Source organism: Suncus etruscus, chromosome 20 (genome assembly GCF_024139225.1).
Source record: "Suncus etruscus isolate mSunEtr1 chromosome 20, mSunEtr1.pri.cur, whole genome shotgun sequence".
Taxonomy (NCBI): Eukaryota; Metazoa; Chordata; class Mammalia; order Eulipotyphla; family Soricidae; genus Suncus; species Suncus etruscus.
The window spans coordinates 6,842,318-6,864,787 of NC_064867.1; the positions used below are offsets into that span (position 1 = coordinate 6,842,318).

At 40.3% G+C, this 22,470-nt stretch overlaps 1 protein-coding gene across 13 annotated transcripts in view; it reads left to right on the forward strand.

Moving 5' to 3' along the window:
• CLASP2 (cytoplasmic linker associated protein 2) overlaps window positions 1-22,470 on the forward strand; it is a 178,589-nt gene that overhangs the window by 123,030 nt on the left and 33,089 nt on the right. For all 13 annotated transcript variants that reach the window (XM_049766378.1, XM_049766379.1, XM_049766380.1 and 10 more), the window contains 6 exons: window positions 1,504-1,667; window positions 3,693-3,771; window positions 7,765-7,908; window positions 16,343-16,486; window positions 17,864-17,970; window positions 21,228-21,381. In XM_049766378.1, the coding sequence (XP_049622335.1) occupies window positions 1,504-1,667; window positions 3,693-3,771; window positions 7,765-7,908; window positions 16,343-16,486; window positions 17,864-17,970; window positions 21,228-21,381 (792 nt within the window). The remainder of the gene's footprint in view (window positions 1-1,503; window positions 1,668-3,692; window positions 3,772-7,764; window positions 7,909-16,342; window positions 16,487-17,863; window positions 17,971-21,227; window positions 21,382-22,470) is intronic.

Sequence of the window (22,470 nt, forward strand, 5' to 3'; positions counted from 1 at the left end):
GCCAAGTGCCTTCATTGATGGTGTGTTCCACAGATTTGAGGAAGTGAGCTATTCTAGAAATTGTAATACCTAGTGGGAATCACAGAGGCCATTAGAGAGACCCTGTCAAGGAGGTCAAATTTCTGATAGAAAATCATGGTGGAGGGGCCGGAGAGATAGCACAGCGGTAGGACATTTGCCTTGCACTAGGAACAGACCCCAGTTGGATTCCCGGCATCCCATATGTTTCCCAGAACCTGCCAGGAGCAATTTCTGAGCACGGAGTCAGGAGTCAGCAGTAATCCCTGAGCACTACAGGGTTGTGACCCAAAAAAAACCATTGTGGAATATCTTTTAAATCACTGCACGTTTAGGATGCAAAAGGAAAAATGCCTGATCAGAATGAATCAGAAGGGCCAAAGAAAGTAACTTGTGGTAGGCCCTTTATTTAGGTGAAATAGTGGGTCGACTTTTGTTGACCAGGGTAGGACAGAAGTAATGAAGATGCATTGTGATGGAAAACTGTTAAAACAGATACTGCCATAGGATGACAATACTAGATGTTTTAATATGAGCAAGTAACTCAAGTGTGCTTTTTCTAAATCAAATAAAAATGTTAGTATGGTCATAATTCTTATAGAGAAAACCCTTTATTTCTAACCAAATTCATGTATAATTATATAAGGAAAAGTTTTAAAAAATAAAGTATATTGTGAACCAAACTCTCCTCAAGTAATTTGAGATTAACTTTTTATTTCTTTTTGGGTCCCATGTGGCACTCCACAGGAATGGGCTGGAGCTCCATCTGTGAAGCATGTGATCATTTAAAATTACTTTGGGGCAGCTTTTATAAATATCTCTCATATCCTTAAAATTTGCGACAGTTGGGGCCAGAGTGATAGCGCAGTGGTAAGGCCTTGCACGTGCTCTCCCAGGACTGACCATGGTTCGATCCCTCCAGCATCCCATATGGTTCCCCAAGCCAGGAGCGATTTCTGAACGCATGGCCTGGAGTAACCTGAGTGTCATTGGGTGTGGCCAAAAAAAAAATTTGTGAGAGTTGACATTTTGAGAAACCTAAGGCGCTGTAATAAATCTCTCATATCAGTATATCTTAAACCTTACTGTCACATCTTCATCTTCAGTGCCGCTCTTCCAAATTGCCGAGAGTCATTGATACATAGAAGGCCACGCTCTCTTTCAGGCGAAATGGGTTTTAGTTTAGCTAGTTTAAGCTGGAACATCATTGACACTATTAGGTGTGCCAACCATTTTGGCGAAAGTTTCTTTACCAAGTGATGCTGCATGGAATAGCTAACTGTCGAACTTCAGCAGAAGTTGGATACCAGTTCAAATGTACTCTCGTTACCACAGAGTCCCATGAAAAGCAAGAGATTGTTTTTCCGCTTGGCTGCCAATCGCTGTGCCTCTGATTCCTATATTCCCTTCGCTTTCACTTTGAATTGATCATAGAGGTCAATAAGTCCTCCCTTTTCTCCCCCTTGCTCCATTTATCAACTGTAGGTATTCAGCATGTTTTTGGAAACACTAGTGGATTTCATACAAGTCCACAAAGATGATCTTCAAGACTGGTTGTTTGTGCTGCTGACACAACTACTAAAAAAAATGGGTGCTGATTTGCTTGGGTCTGTTCAAGCAAAAGTTCAGAAAGCCCTTGATGTTACAAGGTAATGTATTTTTCTTATCTGTTTTAAGTTACACACTAGTGATCTCAAATACTTAGTTTCTATGTTAAATGCCTAGATTTCTACATTCTTTCAAATCATTTCGACTAAGTGAACTACACTTGAAAATAGAAATAGTCTGTTATTCATTCATATAGCTTATTTAAATGTGCAGTAGCCTTAGATCACTACTATATGTTTTATAAATTTTTTTATTAGCACTAGTCAAATAATTCAGAAAGGTACTTTATATTAGGACATATCTGTAAAATTGATGGGGCCAGAGCAATAGCACAATGGGTAGGGCATTTGCCTTGCTCACATCCAATCCAGGTTTGTTTTCTGACATTCCATATGGTCCCCCATGCCTGTCAGGAATAGCCCCTCAACACCGCCAGGTGTAATTCTAAAACAGGGGCCTGAGCACAGCAGTAGGGCATTTGCCTTGCAAGCGGCCGACCCAGGACTGAACATGGTTCAAATCCTGGCATCCCATATGGTCCCCCTGCCTGCTAGGAGCAATTTCTGAGCAACAGCCAGAAGTAACCCTTGAGCACTGCCAAGTGTGGCCCAAAAACCAAAACAACAGCAACAACAACAAAAAAAAAAAAAAAACACTAAAAACAACAAAAAATTGAGTTAAAGGTTTTATTTTGTTTTTGTTTTTGGGTCACACCCGGCAGCACTCAGGGGTTCCTCCTGGCTCTACACTCAGAAATTGCTCCTGGCAGGCTCGGGACCATATGGGATGCTGGGATTCCAACTACCGTCCTTCTGCATGCAAGGCAAACATCTTAACTTCCATGCTATGTCTCTGGCCCCGAGTTAAAGATTTTATTTTATTTTATTTTATTTTATTTTATTTTATTTTATTCAATATAAAAATATTCTCTAAGTTGTTTTGGGGAGTTTGTTTTTTCTGGTTTTTGTTTTTTTAGCCACACCTCTTTGATACTCAGGGGTTCTTCCTGGCTATGTGCTCAGAAATTGCTCCTGGCTTGGGGGCACCAAGTGGGACACCTGGGGATCAAACCATGGTCCATCCTAGGGTAGTGCTTGCAAGGCAGACGCCTTACCTACCTCTAGCGCCACCTCTTCGGCCCCATATTTCCTAAGTTTTAAATGTTTTATTATTTAATTATTCAGAATCTTTTTTTTTGTTTGTTTTTGGTTTTTGGTTTTGGGGTCACACCCGGCAGCGCTCAGGGATTCCTCCTGGCTCTACGCTCAGAAATTGTCCCTGGCAGTCTCAGGGGACCATATGGGATGCCGGGATTCAAACCACTGTCCTTCTGCATGCAAGGCAAATGCCTTACCGCCATGCTATCTCTGTGGCCCTATTCAGAATCTTTTTAAGAAGATTTTGAACAATGACATATATCTACTAATATAGATCAGTTGAAGTTACTTATTTAAGGTATTTTCTTACTAATATGAGGTTAGTTGAGAACTCAGATCATAGATATAGGGAAATATCTCTGATAACTTGTTGCTGAAAGCATTTTTATGGTTAAATTTGTAGTTGAAGCAAGACAAACTATTCACTGATAGTGTTATTTAAAAAAAAAAATTCTGGCTGGTTCGATAGCAGTGGTTTATCAGAACCACCTTATCACAAACGTTGGTATATAACCCCCCACTGCTCTATTTGACTAACTTAGGAGGAAACAAAAGAAATAAAAGAAAAGAAAAATCCACACACAGAGATAGTACAACAAGTAGCGTGCTTGCCTTGCGTGTAGCCAATCCAGGTTCAGTTCCTGGCACCACATATGGCGGGTTCGAAAGGAGTGACCCCTGGACACAAAGCCAGAGGAGTAAGCCCTTCGCTCAGCTAAGTGTGAACAACAACAAAAAATGATCCTCATGGGAATAGCTTTTATCGTGTACTCTACCAAATGAATTATACCGAATTCAAGGTGGTACCAGGCATGTTTTTTGAATAATACGTTTTAACACTAAGCATAATCTTTCTAATTTTGCTTAACACTTGGTTTTACTGACTTTGGTTTTACTTTCTACTTTCAGAGAATCTTTTCCAAATGATCTTCAGTTTAATATTCTAATGAGGTTTACAGTTGATCAGACCCAAACTCCAAGCTTGAAGGTAAAAAAAGAAGTGAAATCTTGTGAATGCATTGTACCAATTGAAAATTATTATTTAAAGTTATGCTAATATTTGTACTTGTGTCACAGAAGAACTTGTTCAATCAGTGGATCTTGTTTTTACAAACTTTCAGACAGCCAAGCCAGCACTTCGGGACCAGCTTCACTCTTTTTGGAGCTCCAAGGTTTTTGTTTTTTATTTAATCTGCATTATTTCTTTCTTAACTCTCTTTACAAGCTCTGCAGTGTTTCAGATTGTTTGTATGCATCTATTCAACTACTAACCTTTGTAAGCCTTTTAAGCATGCACCGATTTTATTTCAAATGTTACACAAATGCCAGACTATCCCCTGGAGAATCTTACTGGGGATACACATTTAAACGGCAATACGAGTATGGCCATCTGACCCTATGCTGGTAATACAAACTTGCTCTATAATGTCTTATCTAATTTTATGTTTGTGATTTCCCAATACTTTTTTTAATTTAGGAATATAAATAGCTGTATTCAGAAAATGTCTGTTTTACCTATGTATTTACGTTAGTAAATATTTTTAAATTTCATTTCAGTTTTGCTCTCTAGTCATCTGTACTGAAACTTCTTTTTGTTTTTGAAATATGATTATTTTTGATGTGTGCGTGAAATTTAGAGTCAGAATTTTCTCAGTTTTTGTTAGCACACATTTTCCAATTTATGTGAAAAAATAGGTAGAATCAAGGGGCCGGAGTGGTGGCACAAGCAGTAAGGCGTCTGCCTTGCCCGTGCTAGCCTAGCATGGACCATGGTTCCATCCCCGGTTTTCCATGTGGTCCCCCAAGCCAGGAGCAATTTCAGGAGTGGCCCCTGGGCATCACCGGGTATGGCCCAAAAACAAAAACAAAAAAAAGAAAAATAGGTAGAATATGATTTGTTTTAAAATAATTTTAAATCGGGGCCGGAGAGATAGCATGGAGGTAGAGTGTTTGCCTTGCATGCAAAGGACGGTGGTTCGAATCCCGGCATCCCATATGGTCCCCTGAGCCTGCCAGGAGCCATTTCTGAGCGTAGAGCCAGGAGGAACCCCTGAGCACTGCTGGGTGTGACCCTAAAACCAAAAAAAAAAAAAAATTAATTTTACAGAAAGCATTTATTAAATTCAAAAAGGAAAAATAATATAAAAGATTCTTAATTTCTTAACTAAAGATATCTTTATATTGATATTTTTAATGAGATTAAAGTCAGGGAAATAACAAGCATATGTGCATTTATAAACCTCATATTTTTCTGCTCTGTTCTGCACGAAATGTATTCCATAAGCATTACTGCCCAGAATTGAAGTTTCTGAATATGATTTTGCCTTAAATTCATAATTATGTTTCCTACCAGGAGTGACTTGCATTCAACATAATGTTTTCTGAGTCGTTTTATGAAAGGATCCCATCTATTTGAATTGTGAAAAGTGACCTGAAGGAAGAAAAAATGATTCCTTGATATTGTTGATAACACTTTTTAGCTCATTATTTACCCAAGACATCATGCTAAGCATTTCTAGGAGTTTAAAACATAATTTTCATCATTGTTATATATAATTATAATGTATGATAAATTATAAACTGTAATAAGAATTACATTTTCAGGGGCTGTAGAGATAGCATGGAGGTAGGGCGTTTGCCTTGCATGCAGAAGGACTTTGGTTTGAATCCCGGCATCCCATATGGTCCCCCAAGCCTGCCAGAAGCAATTTCTGAGCATAAAGCCAAAAAGAATTATATTTTCAGTACCAGTAATAGGTACTCAAGTGACACTTAAAATGGATCTGGAGATATTTTTGAGCCAGTGAAAATGGAAGTCTAAATCATTAGCTTAAACCATGCATTTGGTAGGTGAATTAATTGTGAGAATAAAGTTCAAAGAGATCAAAAGAGAATGAGAAAAGGGAAATAGAAATATATAAAAATTTAATGACCAGGGCCAGAGTGGTGGCGCTAGCGGTAAAGTGTCTGCCTTGCAAGCGCTAACCTAGGATGGACTGTGGTTCAATCCCCTGGTGTCCCATATGGTCCCCCAAGCCAGAAGCGATTTCTGAGCGCATATTCAGGAGTAGCCCCTGAGTATCACCAGGTGTGGCCCAAAAAGCAAAAAAAAAAAAAAAAAAAAAAAAAAATTTAATGGCCAGAGCTATAACACAGTAGATAGGGTATTTGCTTTGCATGTGGCCAACCTAGGTTTAAACCAGAGGTCTCAAACTAAATTTACCTGGGGACCGCAGGAGACAAAGTCGGGGTTATCCTTGAGTGCAAAGTCAGTAGTAAGCCTTCAACATTGGGGGGTGTGACCCAAACAACTAAAACAAAACAAAACAAAAAAATACTCCTCTAGGGCAGGGCCACAAAACGTTGTACGGAGGGCCGCAAACAGCCCGCGGGCTGCGAGTTTGAGAGCCCTGGTTTAAACCCTGGTCCCACAGATGGTCACCTGTGCCTAGAGTGATTTCTGAGTGCAGGACCAGAAGTCACTTCTGAGAGCCACTGGATATGGCCCAAAAACAAAAGCAAAAAATTTGAAGTCTTGAATGTTTATTGGGGTCAATGATGTGACTCAGTGGTAGAACACTTACCGTACGTGTTTGAGATCCTGGATTTAGTTTCTAGGACCAAGTGTTCCTTGAATATCAATGGAAGCAAACCCAGAGAGCACTGCACCAGGAGCAGGCCATGAGCATTATGAGTTTAACTCAAAACAAAAAACAAATTTTGTCTTTGGGCCAAACCCAGCTGTGCTTTGGGATTACTCTTGACTCTGCTCTATGAATAACTCCTGGCAGGGTCTGGTGACTGTATATGGTGCTGGGTATCAAACCATGGTTGGCTGTGTGTAAGGCCTTAACCCCTGTCAGAAAAAAATTCATTTTAAAAATTAAAAATGAGGGGGCCGGCGAGGTGGCGCTAGAGGTAAGGTGTCTGCCTTGCAAGCGCTAGCCAAGGAAGGACCGTGGTTCAATCCTCCGGCGTCCCATATGGTCCCCCCAAGCCAGGGGCAATTTCTGAGCGCTTAGCCAGGAGTAACCCCTGAGCATCTAACGGGTGTGGCGTGAAAAACCAAAAAAAAGAAAAAAGTTAAAAATGAGATTATAGAGCATATGATACATAAAAAGTACTTACTAAAATTTATCTTTCAGAAAATATACACATTTCACATTTGTATCTCCCACAGAGTATCATGTGTTTAAATGTCATAAAGGAAACAATAGAATAGGTGGAAAGGGCAATGCAGGATGATTTTATTTGAGTGAGTAATATTTTTTAAATGATATTTTTGTTGAACTCTTTCTCCAGTTGGTAAACATATAGACTCATACATACTTTATCATTTTGTTTATTTTTCATCTCTGAAGAATGACTATGTTTGTAAGGTTACAGACTTTGTAAATACGCTGAATAAGATCCAACTAAAATGTAAACTTTCAAATGTGATTTTGTGTGCACTGTTGTTATCTATTGGTTATCTATCTATCTCATCTGAGTTCCTTTTCAAACTTGGCATTGTCTAAATAAATTACCTAGGCATGATACCCACTCAGTCTCAAGTAGTGGGATTACTGGTGGTAGCATGTTATAAACTATATATTGATGTTTACTTTTTTTTATTTAGTCACCTTCCACTATTCTCACCAAGAGGAGAGGGCACAGTTTCGATAGTGCCAAATAGTATGTGCTGATATAAGTTAGTTGTTCCCATTTCTGCAGTGTCGACCATAAGTCTCTTCCCCTTCACTCTACATTTTACCCAGGCTGGTGATAGGTTAACTCTGATTTTGTTTCAGACTTAGAATTCTTAAATTATACCCATTATGAAATGAATAACACATTGATCCCCTGTTGTGGTGGTGATGGTGGTTTTGTTTTTTTGTCTTATTTTTACTGGAAGCAGAAACGGGGAAATGAACAAGAATCAGATTCTTACTCTATTATTTTCCTTTCTGTGTGTTGATACATTCTGCTTGCCTCCCTGCAGGTAAAAGTTGCTATCCTTAAATATATAGAAACACTGGCCAAACAGATGGATCCAGGAGATTTTGTCAATTCCAGTGAAACTCGCCTAGCAGTGTCTCGGGTTATCACGTGGACAACAGAGCCTAAAAGTTCTGATGTTAGGAAGGTATGTGTTGTTTTGTTTTTCCTTTTCTGTGCTCAAGTGTTTAGGGGACTGTGCAGTGCTGAGGATCAAACCCCTATCTATGATCTCCAGTGTACCACAACCAAATATGAGCACCTTCACTTGTGTCTTTACTGAGCACTGCAGTCTGGAGGTGTGGCCTCCACAGCAAAAGGGCGTTTGAGCCTCAGCAAACACCATAGCCCATTGTGTGTTGACCTAATGTCAATTTAGCAAAAACAAACGTGGGAGGAGAAAGGAAACTTTATCATGTATTCTAGGAAATTACTAGAAACTTACAGCCCATAGCAAACTCAACAGGGAAAATCTAAAAACCTTTCCTCCTAAGATCTGTCACAAGACATTCTCACCACTTCTATTCAGTATAATACTGGAAGTACTTACCATAGCAATTAGTCAAGAAAAAGAAATCAAATAGGAAAGGAAGAAGTCAAGCTCTCACTGTTCTCACATGATACTATATTTAGAAAATCCTAAAGACTACCAAAAAAAGCTTCCAGAAACAATAGATTTTTATAGTAAAGTGGCAGGCCACAAAATAAATATGCAAAAGTATGACTTTTCTATATACAAATAATAAATATATTTTTAAAAATTCTCATTCACAACTGTGCCTTATAATGAACTTAACTTAAAAGGGTAAAGACATATACAGAGAAAATTACAAAACACTACTTCAAGAAATAAAAGAGGATACAAGAAAATGGAAATATATATCCTGCTCATACATTGGGAGGATTAACATTACTAAATTGAAATACTTCCCAAAGCATGGTACACGTGTAATGCAATCCCTGTGAGGATACCCTGGACTTTTATTTATTCAAAGAAATAGATGAAACTTATATGGGACAATAAACCTCCATAAATAGCTAAAGCAGTCCTTGGGAAAAAAGAATTTGAGAGGCATCACTGTCCCCAAATTTTTACAAAGCAGTAAAAATTAAAACAGCATGGAGGGGGCCAGAGAGATAGCATGGAGGTAAGGTGTTTGCCTTGTATGCAGAAGGTTGGTGGTTTGAATCCCGGCATCCCATATGGTCCCCCGAGCCTGCCAGGAGGAACCCCTGAGCGCTGCTGGGTGTGACCTAAAAAACAAAAAAAACAAAAAACAAAAAAAAAGAGGGAGGCCGGAGAGATAACATGGAGGTAAGGCATTTGTCTTACATGCAGAAGGATAGTGATTCAAATCCCGGCATCCCATATGGTCCCCCAAGCCTGCCAGGAGCGATTTCTGAGTGTAGAGCCAGGAGGAACCTCTGAGCACTGCCGGGTGTGACCCAAAAACAAAAAACAACATCATGGTATTGGAAGGACACCCTCAGATAAACGGAATAAACTTGAATATCCTGTGAGACTAACCCTTGGGTATATGAACAATTAATTCTTGATAAAGGGTCAGAAAATACAAAGTAGGGCCCGGAGAGATAGCGCAGAGGCGTTTGCCTTGCAAGCAGCCGATCCAGGACCAAAGGTGGTTGGTTTGAATCCCCGTGTCCCATGTGGTCCCCCGTGCCTGCCAGGAGCTATTTCTGAGCAGACAGCCAGGAGTAACCCCTGAGCACCGCCGGGTGTGGCCCAAAAACCAAAAAAAAAAAAAAAAAGACACAAAATATACATTTAAAAAAAAAAAAGAAAAGAAAATACAAAGTAGAGCAAGGAATTGGGAAAACTAGTCAGCTACAATTCAGGCAAAAAAAAAAAAAATGACCTCAGACATCTCTTTAGTACCATGCACAAATGTTAAGACAAAATGGATTAAAGAGTTTGATGTCATCAAACCTGAAGCTATAAAGTACATAGAGGAAGACAGAACTCTCCATGACATTGAAGCTAAAGGCATCTTCAAGGATGAAATACCACTGACAAAGCAAGTGGAAGCAAAGATAAACAAATGATGGGGCCAGAGAGATAGCATGGAGGTAGAGTGTTTGCACGGCGGCGGTTCAAACCCCAGCATCCCATATGGTCCCCTGAGCCTGCCAGGAGCGATTTCTGAGCATAGAGCCAGGAGGAACCCCTGAGCACTGCCGGGTGTGCCCAAAAAACAAAAACAAAAACAAAGATAAACAGATGAGACTAAAGTAAATGCTTCTGCACCTCAAAGGAAATGGTGACAAGGATACAAATGTCAACCATGGAATGGGAGAAACTATTCACCCAATATTCATCTGATAAAGGGTTTATATCTTAGATGTAGGGGCCCGGAGAGATAGCATGGAGGTAAAGGTGTTTGCCTTGCCTGCAGAAGGTCAGTGGTTCGAATCACGGCACCCCATATGTTCCCCGGAGCCTGCCAGGACGATTCCTGAGCATAGAGCCAGGAGTAACTCCTGAGCTTCTACGTGTGACCCAAAAAACAAAACAAAACAAAAAAAAAAATCTATGGGCCAAAGAGATAGCACAGCGATAGGACATTTGCCTGCACACAGCCGACACAGGATGGATGGTGGTTTGGATCTTGGCATTCCATATGGTCCCCTGAGCTTGCCAGGAGCGATTTCTAAACACAGAGCCAGGAATAACCCCTGAGCTTTGCCATATGTGACCCAAAAACAAACAAACAAAATCGTGAGCCGGAGCAGGGGTGCAAGCGGTAAGGTGTTTGCCTTGCATCCACTAACCGAGGATGGGCTGTGGTTTGATCCCCTGGGATCCCAAGCCAGGAGCGATTTCTGAGCGCATAGCCAGGAGTAACCCTTGAGTGTCACCGGGTTTAGCCCAAAAAGCAGGGGGGGAAAAAATCTAACATTAAAATGAGGAGAAGAGATGAAACAGAAACTTCCTGAAAGAAATAGATGGCCAAAAGGCACGTGAATAAATGCTCCACATCATTAATCATCAGGGAGATGTAAATCAAAACAACAATGAGATTTTACCTCAGAATAGAGACTGGCACACATTGAAAAGAACAAAAGTTCTTTTTGTTCTCTGGAGAGATAGCACAACAGTAGGATGTTTGCCTTGCACACAGACCATCCAGAATGGATGATGGTTCAAATCCTGGCATCCCATATGGTTCCACAAGCCTGCCAGGACCAAATTCTGAGCACAGAGCCAGTAGTGTCACCATGTGTTACCCAAAAACCAAAAAAAAAAAAAAAAAAAAGAACAAAACAATCAGTACTTACATGGATCCAGGGAGAAGGGACTTTCATTCATTGCTACTAGGAATGTCAACTAGTCTAGCCTTTTGGGAAACAATATGGATGTTCCTCAAAACACTAGAAATTGAGCTTCCATATGAAGTGGTACTCTTGGTAATATACCCTAAGAGCCCCAAAGCACAATTCAGAAAAGCGCTCTGCACTCCTAGGTTCATTGCAGCACTGTTCATAATAGCCAGAATCTGAAAACAATCCAAGTGTCTGAGAACAGATGATTGGATAAAGAAACTGATACACTTACACAGTGGAATACTATGCAGCTGTTAGGAAAAATGAAGTCATGAAGTTTGCTTATGCATGGATGATATGGAGTGTATTATGCCGTGTGAAATTAGTCAGACAGAAAGGTATAGGCAGAGTGATCACACTGATCAAAATATTATGGTCATTATTCTCACAGACAAAAAAGATGAGAGCCAGGAGAACTAGTCTGTGGTAGGAAGCTTGTCAAGAATAGCCGGGAGGGGACCACTTAAAATGATAGTTGGAAGCGATTATTCTGGACAAGAACTGGTTGCTGAAAGGAGATAAAATGATATGCTTGGTACCCCTTCAGTAACTATTGCAAACCACAGTGTCTAAAAGTAAGAGAAAAAGAAGAAGAAAGTCTGCTGGGGCCAGGCCAGAGCACAGCGGATAGGGCCTTGCCTTGCACGCAGCTCAACTGGATTCAATTCCCAGCATCTCGTATGGTTCTCTGAGCCTGCTAAGCCTAATTTCTGAGCGCACAACCAGAAGTAACACCTGAGCACAGCCCAAATCCCACACCAAGAGTGGTTCAAAAGCAAAGAAAGATGCCTGCCATTCGACTCAGGCAGGGAAGAAGGGAGGAGGGAAATTGGGGACATTGATGGGAGGCACGTGCACGGTGAAAGGAGGGGTTTTCGACATTGTAGAGCTGTAACTAATTCATGAACAACTTTGTAACTATGCATCATGGTGATTCAATTGAAGAATTTATTTTTCTTCTCAGTTGTCCACTGTTAACATTCACAATGACCAGGGATTGCACATACCTACAAATTCCTGTCTGATAAAGCAATCACTAGATAGAGGAATACTCTGGACATTTGAATAGAACAGTTTAGAATTTAAAAACCTTTTCTAAAATGGTTTGATTTTTCTAAATTAATGCATGGGGCTGGAGCAATAGTAGAGCAGCTAGAGCATTTGCCTGACGCATGGCCAACCTAGATTTAATCCTTAGCATCCTAGATGGTCCCCTGAGCACCACCAGGAATGGCTCCTGAGTGCAGAGCCAGGAGTAATCCCTGAGCACTGCAGGATGTAGCCTAAATATGAAACAAAAATAAATTCCATATGTATGTTTTATTTTTATTCAAAGACTTTCAGTAATGTTGGGATTTGGGGGAGTGTCTCCATACAGAATGCTCAAAGTCTAATCTGGCTAGTGCCTTAGGGGATCGTGCCATACTGGGGAATCCAACCAAGGGCTCCCTCTTGAAAAGCATGTGCTCCAGTTCTTTGAGACATCTGCCCAGTCCTGAGAAAATACTTTACTATGAAAATTAAATGGATTTAATGAAGTAATATATTAAAACAGAAATTAAGGACTTCACAAAATAGTCTATGTCTGGAACTGGAAAATTAATATAGCAGGTAGAACACTTGCTTTGCATGCCAGCAACTGGGTTCGATCCCGGCATCCTATTTGGTTGCCCAAGCAGCGCCAGGAATAGTTCTCGAGTGCAGAGCCACAAGTAACCCTGAGCCTCGCCTAGGTAGCCCCAAAGCTTTTAAAAAAAAAAAATCTAACAAATTAAGTCTCTATTATTTAATGCAGAATTTAATAATTATGCCAGTGAAACCAAAAGGTAAATTCAGAGACACAAATTTATTTAGAAAATTAGTTTATGGTCAGGCATCATCTCATCATGAGGAAAGGATGTTTTCAGTTAACAGATAGTTTGGGAACAGGTTATTTCTGTCAAGGAATGGAATAAAATGGAATCTCATTCAGTAAAGTAAAGTAAATTCCAGTTAAAATATTCTTCAACAACCATTCATTTGCTAAAATTAACTTGATTTCTCTCGAGGTTTTGTTCCTACCGCCCCCCCTTTAAAAAAGTCAAAGTTCTTTTCTACAGTGAAGCCACTCTGTTTAGGCTCTATTAACATTTTGGAGTCTGTCGTGTGTGTTCATGGTTAGCCTCTGTTAAATCTGGTATGTGATGGTATTAGTATATTTAATTATGTGTAATAGATCCCACATTTGCTTCGTGTATGCAGCTACATCCATTTCCGGCCTGTACTGTGTTGTGCGTCCATTGCTCCATCTGGGGTCAGAGTGATAGCACAGTGGTAGAGCGTTGCACTCGGCCAACCCAGGACGGACCAAGGTCCGATCCCCAGCATTCCATATGGACCCCCGAGTCTGCCTGGAGTGATTTCTGAGCGTAGAGCCAGGAATAACCCCTGAGCACCGCCGGGTGTGGCCCAAAAACCAAAAGAAAACTTGGTTTTCTAGACGCAATTAATGCAGAGCACTTAAATTTCCATTAAGTGTGGTAAAGAATGGTCTAAGAGCATCATGATTATGAACCTTTAAATTTCTTCCTCTTCTGTCGTCCCCACATTAACTGTGGCCAGGAATTGCACGTGTGCCTGGTTGTGGCGCTTTGCTGATGATCCAATAACTAGCATAATATGTTGGCACAGGCACGTACCATTGATGTCTCACTTTGAATGTGGTTTTATGAACACAGATTGCAGCATCAGCATTTAAGTGTATCTGAAGGAGTTGTGTTCTTTTAACTCTGGTGCTGCACACATGAACACTACCTGGCTGTCCTCATTTTCAGTTCAAGTTTGTGGGGAACAGTGGCAGGGCTTTGTTCAGCACATTCTCACACCAGGACCCACACTCTTTAGTTAGGGGCAATGCTTATGCACACTTTGGTTATAGTGCTTGCAGGACATGTTATGCTCTGACCATGATGAGCCATATATGGACATACTTCTCATTGTGCGTGCTGGGATTTTTCTCCCTTTGGGTGAAGTGCTTTTATGTGCCTTGCTCTGGTGCAGCCAGAAATCACTTGCTGTGCTATCAGTCACAGCAAAGCAGAGAGGATTTCTCTTGGCACACATGGGCACCAGGAGTGATCAAACTCTCATCCTTGCTCTTGCAGGTTAGGCAATTCAGCCAGTGAACCTTCTGTCGGCTCCCTCAATTAAGTTTTTGAGTGTTTTGAATTTTAAACCTTTGACTAGTAGTAATTCATTTAGTTAAAGAAGAAAATAATTTATGTATTTTCTTAACTGACCTAAATAAGTTTTATAATCTGTTTTATTCCCATCTCCACAATAAGATTAGAGGGTTGTTTACTTCAAAGTGTATACAGACTTCTAAGATTAGCTCCTTAAGAGGTCACATTCAACTCTCTGTTTTAAGAATTACATTCTGGTAGCCAGAGCTATAGCACAGCAGGTAGGGCTTTTGCTTTGTATGTGGTCAACTCAGGACAGTCTCGGGTTTGTTCCCCGGCATCCTGTATGGTCCCCCAAGCCTGCCAATAGTGATTTTGATCACAGAGCCAGGAGTAACCCCTTAGCGCTGCCCGGTGTGGCCCAAAGCAAAAAAAAAAAAAATTACATTCTGAGAAATATAGATTAAAATACTGACTTGCTCTGGATGAGTTTATGTGCCATAAGGATAATACTTCTGTATACTCATCCATCTTTATCATTAGACCATATGCCTAGGACAGTACTAGAAACTGGTTAACTTTCCCACTGAGAATTGGGAGATTCTTGCTATGCTTTTGTCTTATAGTTTTAAAGGCCTCCCAAACAGTAGTCAGGGAGCCCCAAGGCCATTCCCACAGTACTCAGCCTAGTTTTCCGGATGGTGTGAATGAGAACCTTATGGTCTCCAGCCCTTTGAGCTGTTTCCCAGGCCTCTAGATTTTCTTCTTTTTTTTTTTTTTTTTTTGGTTTTTGGGTCACACCCAGCGGTGCTCAGGGGTTACTCCTGGCTGTCTACTCAGAAATAGCTCCTGGCAGGCATGGGGGACCATATGGGACACCGGGATTCTAACCAACCACCTTTGGTCCTGGATCGGCTGCTTGCAAGGCAAACACCGCTGTGCTATCTCTCCGGGCCCTAGATTTTCTTCTTAACTTCAAAAAATGAAGAATAGATAAAATAAATTCTTCCTACAAAGAAATTAAGAAGCATAAAATATTTTTCCACTGCTCATTGTCACAATGCTTAGACAAATAAAAATGAAACAATAGGGACAGGAACTCTGGCGCAGCAATAGGGCGTTTGCCTTGTACACGGCTGACCCAGGATGGACCTAGGTTTGATCCCCTGACATCCCATATGGTTCCCCAAGCCAGGAGTGATTTCTGAGCACATAGCTAGGAGTAACCCCTGAGCGTCACCGGGTGTGGCCAAGAATTCAACCAAAAAAAAAAAAATCAACAGTGAGATACCATCACAAACCAATGAGAATAGCACATATCAAAGAGTCTAGAAATGCCCAGTGTTGGTGAAAATGTCATCTGGTTCAGCCTTTATGAAAAGCAATATTGAGACCTATCTGAAAATAAAATAGATCTACCATCCTACCCAGTGATATTATTTCTTGGCATCTGTCCCCAAAACACAAAAACATTTGTTTGATTTTGCAAATCACCAAGATATAGAAACAACCCAAATGCCCAAATGGATCAAGGAGTTGTGAAATACACACACATCTAGTGGATTATTATGCAGCCTAAGAAAGAACAAAATCATGCAATCTGCAGTCACATGACATAAATAGAACCAGAGGATACCATGCTGAGGTCAGTCAGAAAGAAAATGATAAATAACAGAGTGATCTTTCTCATCTGTAGGACTAAAGATAATGGATAAGTTGTCAACAAAAGCAGCACAGCACAATGGCTTATCTACACAACTGGGGCCAGGGGAGATAGAAACATTAAAAGGGAGAAACTTTGGGATACTTGGGGGAAGGGAAGTGTGAGGTTGTGATAGTGGATGTCTAGTGATGGGTATGGTATTTAAATTATGTGCATGAAAAATTACTCTTTTGTAAGTCATAGAATCTCAATATGTTTAATATAAAATGCCTTTTGGGGATGTGGAGGATGAAAATCCTGAAGACTACACTAAAAACAAAAACGTTTTTCCCATTATCATTGCTATTGAACAGAAAAATTAAATGAGGAAAATTTTTTTTAACCAAAATATATTCTTGGACTTTTATGTTTTCTAGGCAGCACAGTCAGTGCTAATTTCCTTATTTGAACTCAATACCCCAGAGTTCACAATGTTACTAGGAGCTTTACCAAAAACTTTTCAGGATGGTGCTACCAAGCTTCTTCATAATCACCTTCGAAATACTGGCAATGGAACCCAGGTATTTCTCAGTTATGTCTTGACTATTGTATGATGTGATGGTTAGTTAGCAATACTTGTTTCACATAAAGGTTATTATTTGACGCTGATTTGACATTTTTTGTAGCTGTATCTGAAGCATTTTCTGGTGAGAAAATAAATAAAATGGGACAGAATAGAATCCCTAAGCCTGTGTTTATATTATAGTTTGGTGTACTTTCGGGTGGTTCTGATGATGGCTGTATTATGAATGATGAAAGCAAAATAAAGAGCAAAGTTTAAATAGGGCTTCATCTTCGAATGCCTTGAGAATTGAGATTTGCTTTTTAGATGAACCAATCTGACTTGAATTCTAACAGAACTTATTCTAGGACTAGCAAATAGAAGCCTTGTGTTATGTGCCTAAAGAATTGAACTTAGGGGCCAAAGCAATAGCATAGTGGTACAGTGTTTGCCTTACATGCAGCCAACACAGGACTGACTTTGGTTTGATTTCTGGCATCCCAGGTTCCTCGAGCCTGCCAAGAGCGATTTCTGAGTGCAGAGCCAGAAGTAACCCCTGAACACAGCCGGGTGTGACCCAAAAAACAAACAAAAAAAAAAAAAAAAGAACTAAACTTAATTTTTTTTTAAGAAAAAGAGTGACTTTGAATAATAAAGAAAAGTAAAAGAAAGAAAGGAAGGAAGGGAGGGAGGGAGGGAAAAGAAAAGAAAAGAAAAAGGTAGATTCATTTACAGTCAGGCAGGTGTGAGGGTTAGAAACAGGACTATGTGGGGACCAGAGCCATAGCACAGGGGTAAGGTGTTTGCCTTGCTGGTGGCCAACACAGGACGGACCCCGGTTCGACACCCAGCGTCCCATATGGTCCCCTGATCCTGCTAGGAGCAATTTCTGAGCTCAGAATCAGGAGTAACCCCTGAGCGTCGCCATATGTGCCTCCCCCCCAAAAAAAAAAAGAGAAACAGGACAATGTCTTAACCAAAGAAATTTCTGTTTTTAAAAGAAGTGAGTGTAGAGCCTGATAGTTAGTAGGGCACTAGCTCTGCATCTGACTGGCCCAGATTCGATCTCATATAGTGCCCCAAGCCTCTCCAAGAGTCATCCTTGAATATATGGCCAGGAGAGAGAGGAGAGCACATGATTATATTTTAAATGAAATGGGTAAGGAAAACAAAGAAAGATGAAAAAGTTAAATTCTAAATGGCAAGAAAAGTTTTCCTCATAGGTATTAAAGTGAGTATATGAATATTTAAGATAGTAACCTATGCTTCTAGTTCTCATATATATTTTCTTGAGTGTGAGGCTTTCTTTTTTAGTTGTTGTTGTTTCCAATGTATGACTTTCTTTAGAGAGTTTTAGTGAACTTATCACTGTGTTTATTTCATGTTTTTCTCCCAGGGTTCCATGGGAAGTCCTTTGACAAGACCAACACCACGCTCACCAGCCAATTGGTCCAGTCCTCTTACTTCACCTACCAATACATCACAGAATACTTTATCTCCAAGGTAACAAAATGTGATTTTTTTCTATCATGGCTTTATATTTGCAGATTCTCATCTAACAAAGACAAATAACTTCACTTGACCTGAAAAGTCAAGAAACATACACATCTCATCAAAATGTAGTAGATTCAAAATATTTTAGTTTATTCCATACTAACCCTTTAAATGATAATAATATAGACTAGGCTCTAAATGTGGCTCAAGTGTTAGAGCAAGACTCTTGAGCATTAAAACATATTATATCAGATAAGAAAGTTTTATGTGAGTGAAATTATTAACTGCTAACAGTTTTTTTTTAATTACTACACATTGCACTAAATTGCATAGTTCTATTTCTTGAATAAGCTATATAAATTCAGTCATTGGGGCCAGAGAGATAGCATATTGGTAGGACATTTGCCTTGCACGCAGCAGACGTAGGACTGAGGGTGGTTCGAATCCCAGCATCACATAAAGTCCCCCAAGCCTACCAGGAGCAATTTCTGAGTGCAGAGCCAGGAGTAACCCCTGAGCATTGCCAGACGTGATCCAAAAATAATAATAATAGGGGCCAGAAAGATAGCATAACGGTGTTTGCCTTGCAAGCAGCCAATCCAGGTCCTAAGGTGGTTGGTTCAAATCCCAGCATCCCATATGGTCCCCTGTGCCTGCCAGGAGCTATTTCTGAGCAGATAGCCAGGAGTAACCCCTGAGCACCACCGCCGGGTGTGGCCCACAAAAAAAGAAAAAAACAAAGAAATAATAATAATAATAATAATAATAATAATAATAATAATAATAATAATAATAAAAAAAAACAATAAATCCAGTAATATCAAACTGTATCTTTCCCTTAACCATTCTGCCTAAATGGTAAGGTCAGGTTCACATGATGGATTTTGTTTTTCTCTTTTGTTTGTTTATTTTTGGCTTTTTGAAAAGAGCCTCACCCTGCAGCACTGGGATGTTACTCCTGGCTTTGCACTCACATTGCTCCTTGCAGGCTCAGGGGCCAGATGGGATGCCAAGGATCGAAACTGAGTCAGCTTCAGGCAAGGCAAGCACCATTCCCTCTGTGCTGTTGCTCTGGTCCCGATGATGGCTCTCTCTAGATCTAATTAGCCAACTACCTCTAAAAATGGAAGGAGTTAAGCTTACAGTCAGAAACATAAAAATAGAGAAGAATAAATAGGAAAAGGTAAATTATGACTGCAAGATTGGTCCTTGAAGAGTTTTATGCAGAGCAAAATGAATCAGAGGAATAGAGAGAGGCATAAATAATCACATTTATTTATGGGATATAAAAAATAAATAGTATGGGGGCCAGGACAGTGGTGGCACAAGCAGTAGGGCATTTGCCTTTCATGTGCTAACCTAGGACAGACGGTGATTCGATTCCCCAGCACCCCATATGGTCCCCCAAGCCAGGAGCAATTTCTGAGCTCATAACCAGAAGTGATCCCTGAGCGTCACGAGTGTGGCCCCAGCCCCCAAATATAGTATGGTAATATACTCAAGGACAATAGAGATAAGGGTCAGGAGGACTGTCCGTGGTAGGAAACTTACCACAAAGAATAAGTGAGTACAGTTAGGGGTGTAGGGACAATAATAGTTGGAAATGATCACACTGGGCCAGAACTGGGTGCTGAAAAGAGGTAAAATGAGGGATATGTTACAGTTTCAGTAACCATATTGCAAAGCACAGTATTTAGAAGAGAAAAAAGGAAGAATTTGGGGAGGGGGGTGTTTGCCATAAAGGCGGAAAAGAGAGAAGGCAAGTAGGGCAGGGAGGTAGTAGTGCAAAGTGTGTGCTGGTAAAGGGATGGGTGTTGGACATTGCATGACAAGCTCAATCATGAACTACTTGGTAACTACCTCACAGTGATTCAATTAAAAATGTATTTTTTAAAAAGGATTAGTCCTGAGGGCGGAGAGATAGCACAGCAGTAGATCATTTGCCTTGCACTCAGCCAACCCTGGAAGGACCCCAGTTCAAGTCCCAGCATCACATGTGGTTCTCTGAGCCTGCCAGGAGTAACCCCTGATCTCCACTAGATGAGGCCCCAAAACCAAAAAAATTAAACAATAAAAATAAAAATATTAGTCCTTGATACAAAATACAAAAGATATATTATTTCCACACAATTCAAACATGGGCCATATTTCATACTAAATTATTAACTGGTTAATGGACTAATTTTCCTGGCTTTTAAATAATAGTTTCTATGGAATCCACATTTCTATTATTAGCCATATATATTTCACCAGATTCATTACAATTGTAGGATACTTCAGTCAGTATCTAAGATAGAAAAATAAATTACACACCATATCATAGAACTCTTTCATATTTGATGAATATATATATCTTATTTGTATTTATTTATTTATTTATTTTGGTTTTTTGGGGGGGCCACACCCGTTTGACGCTCAGGGGTTAATCCTGGCTATGCACTCAGAAATCACTCCTAGCTTGGGGGGACCATATGGGACGCCAGGGGATCGAACCGCCGTCCGTCCTACACTAGTGCTTGCAAGGCAGACACCTTACCTCTAGCGCCACCTCGCCAGCCCCTTATTTACTTTTTTTTTGGTTTTTGGGTCACACCCAGCAGCGCACAGGGTTTACTCCTGGCTCTACGCTCAGAAATTGCTCCTGGCAGGTTCGGGAGACCATATGGGATGCTGGGATTCGAACCAGTGACCTTCTGCATGAAAAGCAAATGCCTTACCTCCATGGTATCTCTCCGACCCCAACTTTTTTTTTTTTTTTTGGTTTTTGTATCTGAATATTTTTGAATGTGAAAAAACAAACCAGTGGCCAGTGTGCTAGACAGCCAGTAGGGCACTTGCCTTGCACGTGGCCTACCCAGGTTTGATTCCCGGCATCCTATATGGCCCCCCACGCCAAAGAACAAACAAAAAAAATGGAGGGCAGCTATAGCAGAGTGGTAGGGCATTTGCTTTCCACGAGGCTGACCCAGATTGGTTCTCCAAGCCAGGAGTGAGTTCTGAGAGCAGAACCAGTAGTTACCCCTAAATGCCTCTGGGTATGGCCCAAAGCAAAAAAAAATTGTTAAGGGTTGTACATTCTAGAGTCATTATTGCAAGAACAAAAGGAATGTGAAACTACATAACCTGCCAGATTTGTTTTACTGATAATTCTTTGGGGACTGTGTGTCTTCTCTAATCCTTTCTTCAAATATATTCTATATAATCTCAAATATGTTAGCATTTTAAAACTACACATAAATATAAATTACTCCTTGTCTTTTTCATAGTGCATTTGATTATGACACAGAAAACATGAACTCTGAAGATATTTATAGCTCTCTTAGAGGTGTTACTGAAGCAATTCAGAATTTCAGCTTCCGTAGTCAAGAAGATATGAATGAGCCATTGAGAAGGGATTCTAAAAAAGATGATGGTGATTCAGTGAGTATTTGAATATTCTTACATTGCAGACGCTTTGATTAATGGTGATTTGTTTTGTCTTTGTTTGTGTCAGGGATCAATCCTACAACCTTATACATGTGAAGCTTGTGTTCAACCAGTAGCTATATCTTCTGGGTATGACCCAAAAACAGAAAAAAGAAAATCTGAAACCAATAGAAAGCAAAGTTTAGAGGCTGGAGAGATAGCACAGTGGTAGGGCGTTTGCCTTGCACACAGCCAATCCAGGATGAACAGTGTTTCAGATCTCTCCATCCCACATGGTCCCCTGTACCTGCCAGAGTGCAAAGCCTGAGCACTGCCAGGTGTGACAGGGAGGGAGGGAAAGTAATAGTACAGATGATAGGTTTATCTTGCATTCTTGCTTACAACTGACCTGGGTTCAAACCCCAGCATACCATATGGTCCCCCAAGGCTGCCAGGAGTGATTTTTGAGTGTAGACATAATAGTAACCCCAGAGCACTGCTGGCTGTGGGTCACAAGCAACAATAACAAAAAGAAACTGTGTTACATATGTACAGTGGCATACTGTAAAATAAAATGCCTTTGTTTTGGGTAAAAGGGTGTGACCTAACAAATTAACCCTTTCTGTTCAAAAAAATTTTTAGAGAAGGACTTATGTTCTGTTGTTCTCTGCGAGAGGCAGTAACCATAAAGTGGCTGGTAAGTTACAGAGGCATAGTAAAAGCTGGGGAAATAAAAAGAAAAATAATTCATTGTCAGTAATTGTGGTGAGGAAATTAACTTTTATGCAGCTATACTGAATTTGTAAACAAATTCTTAAACATTTTACTCCAAGCAAAACGAGTCTAAAATAACCAAGTTTCTTTTCCATAAACTTCTCTAAACAAAATCATACAAATATTTCTGCAGTTTGGGGATCAAAAGCCACATTGGCAATGCCCACGTGAGGGACAAAATCCAAGACGAAGAGCCAGTCACCTGACTACTCAAGGAATGCCAGCACGGGACATAGAAAACATCACACTACAACCGTGACAATAGGAAACAACCTTTCTCAGATGGAGTTCTGATGACCTGAAACAACAACCTATTTAGCCTCTCAGAGA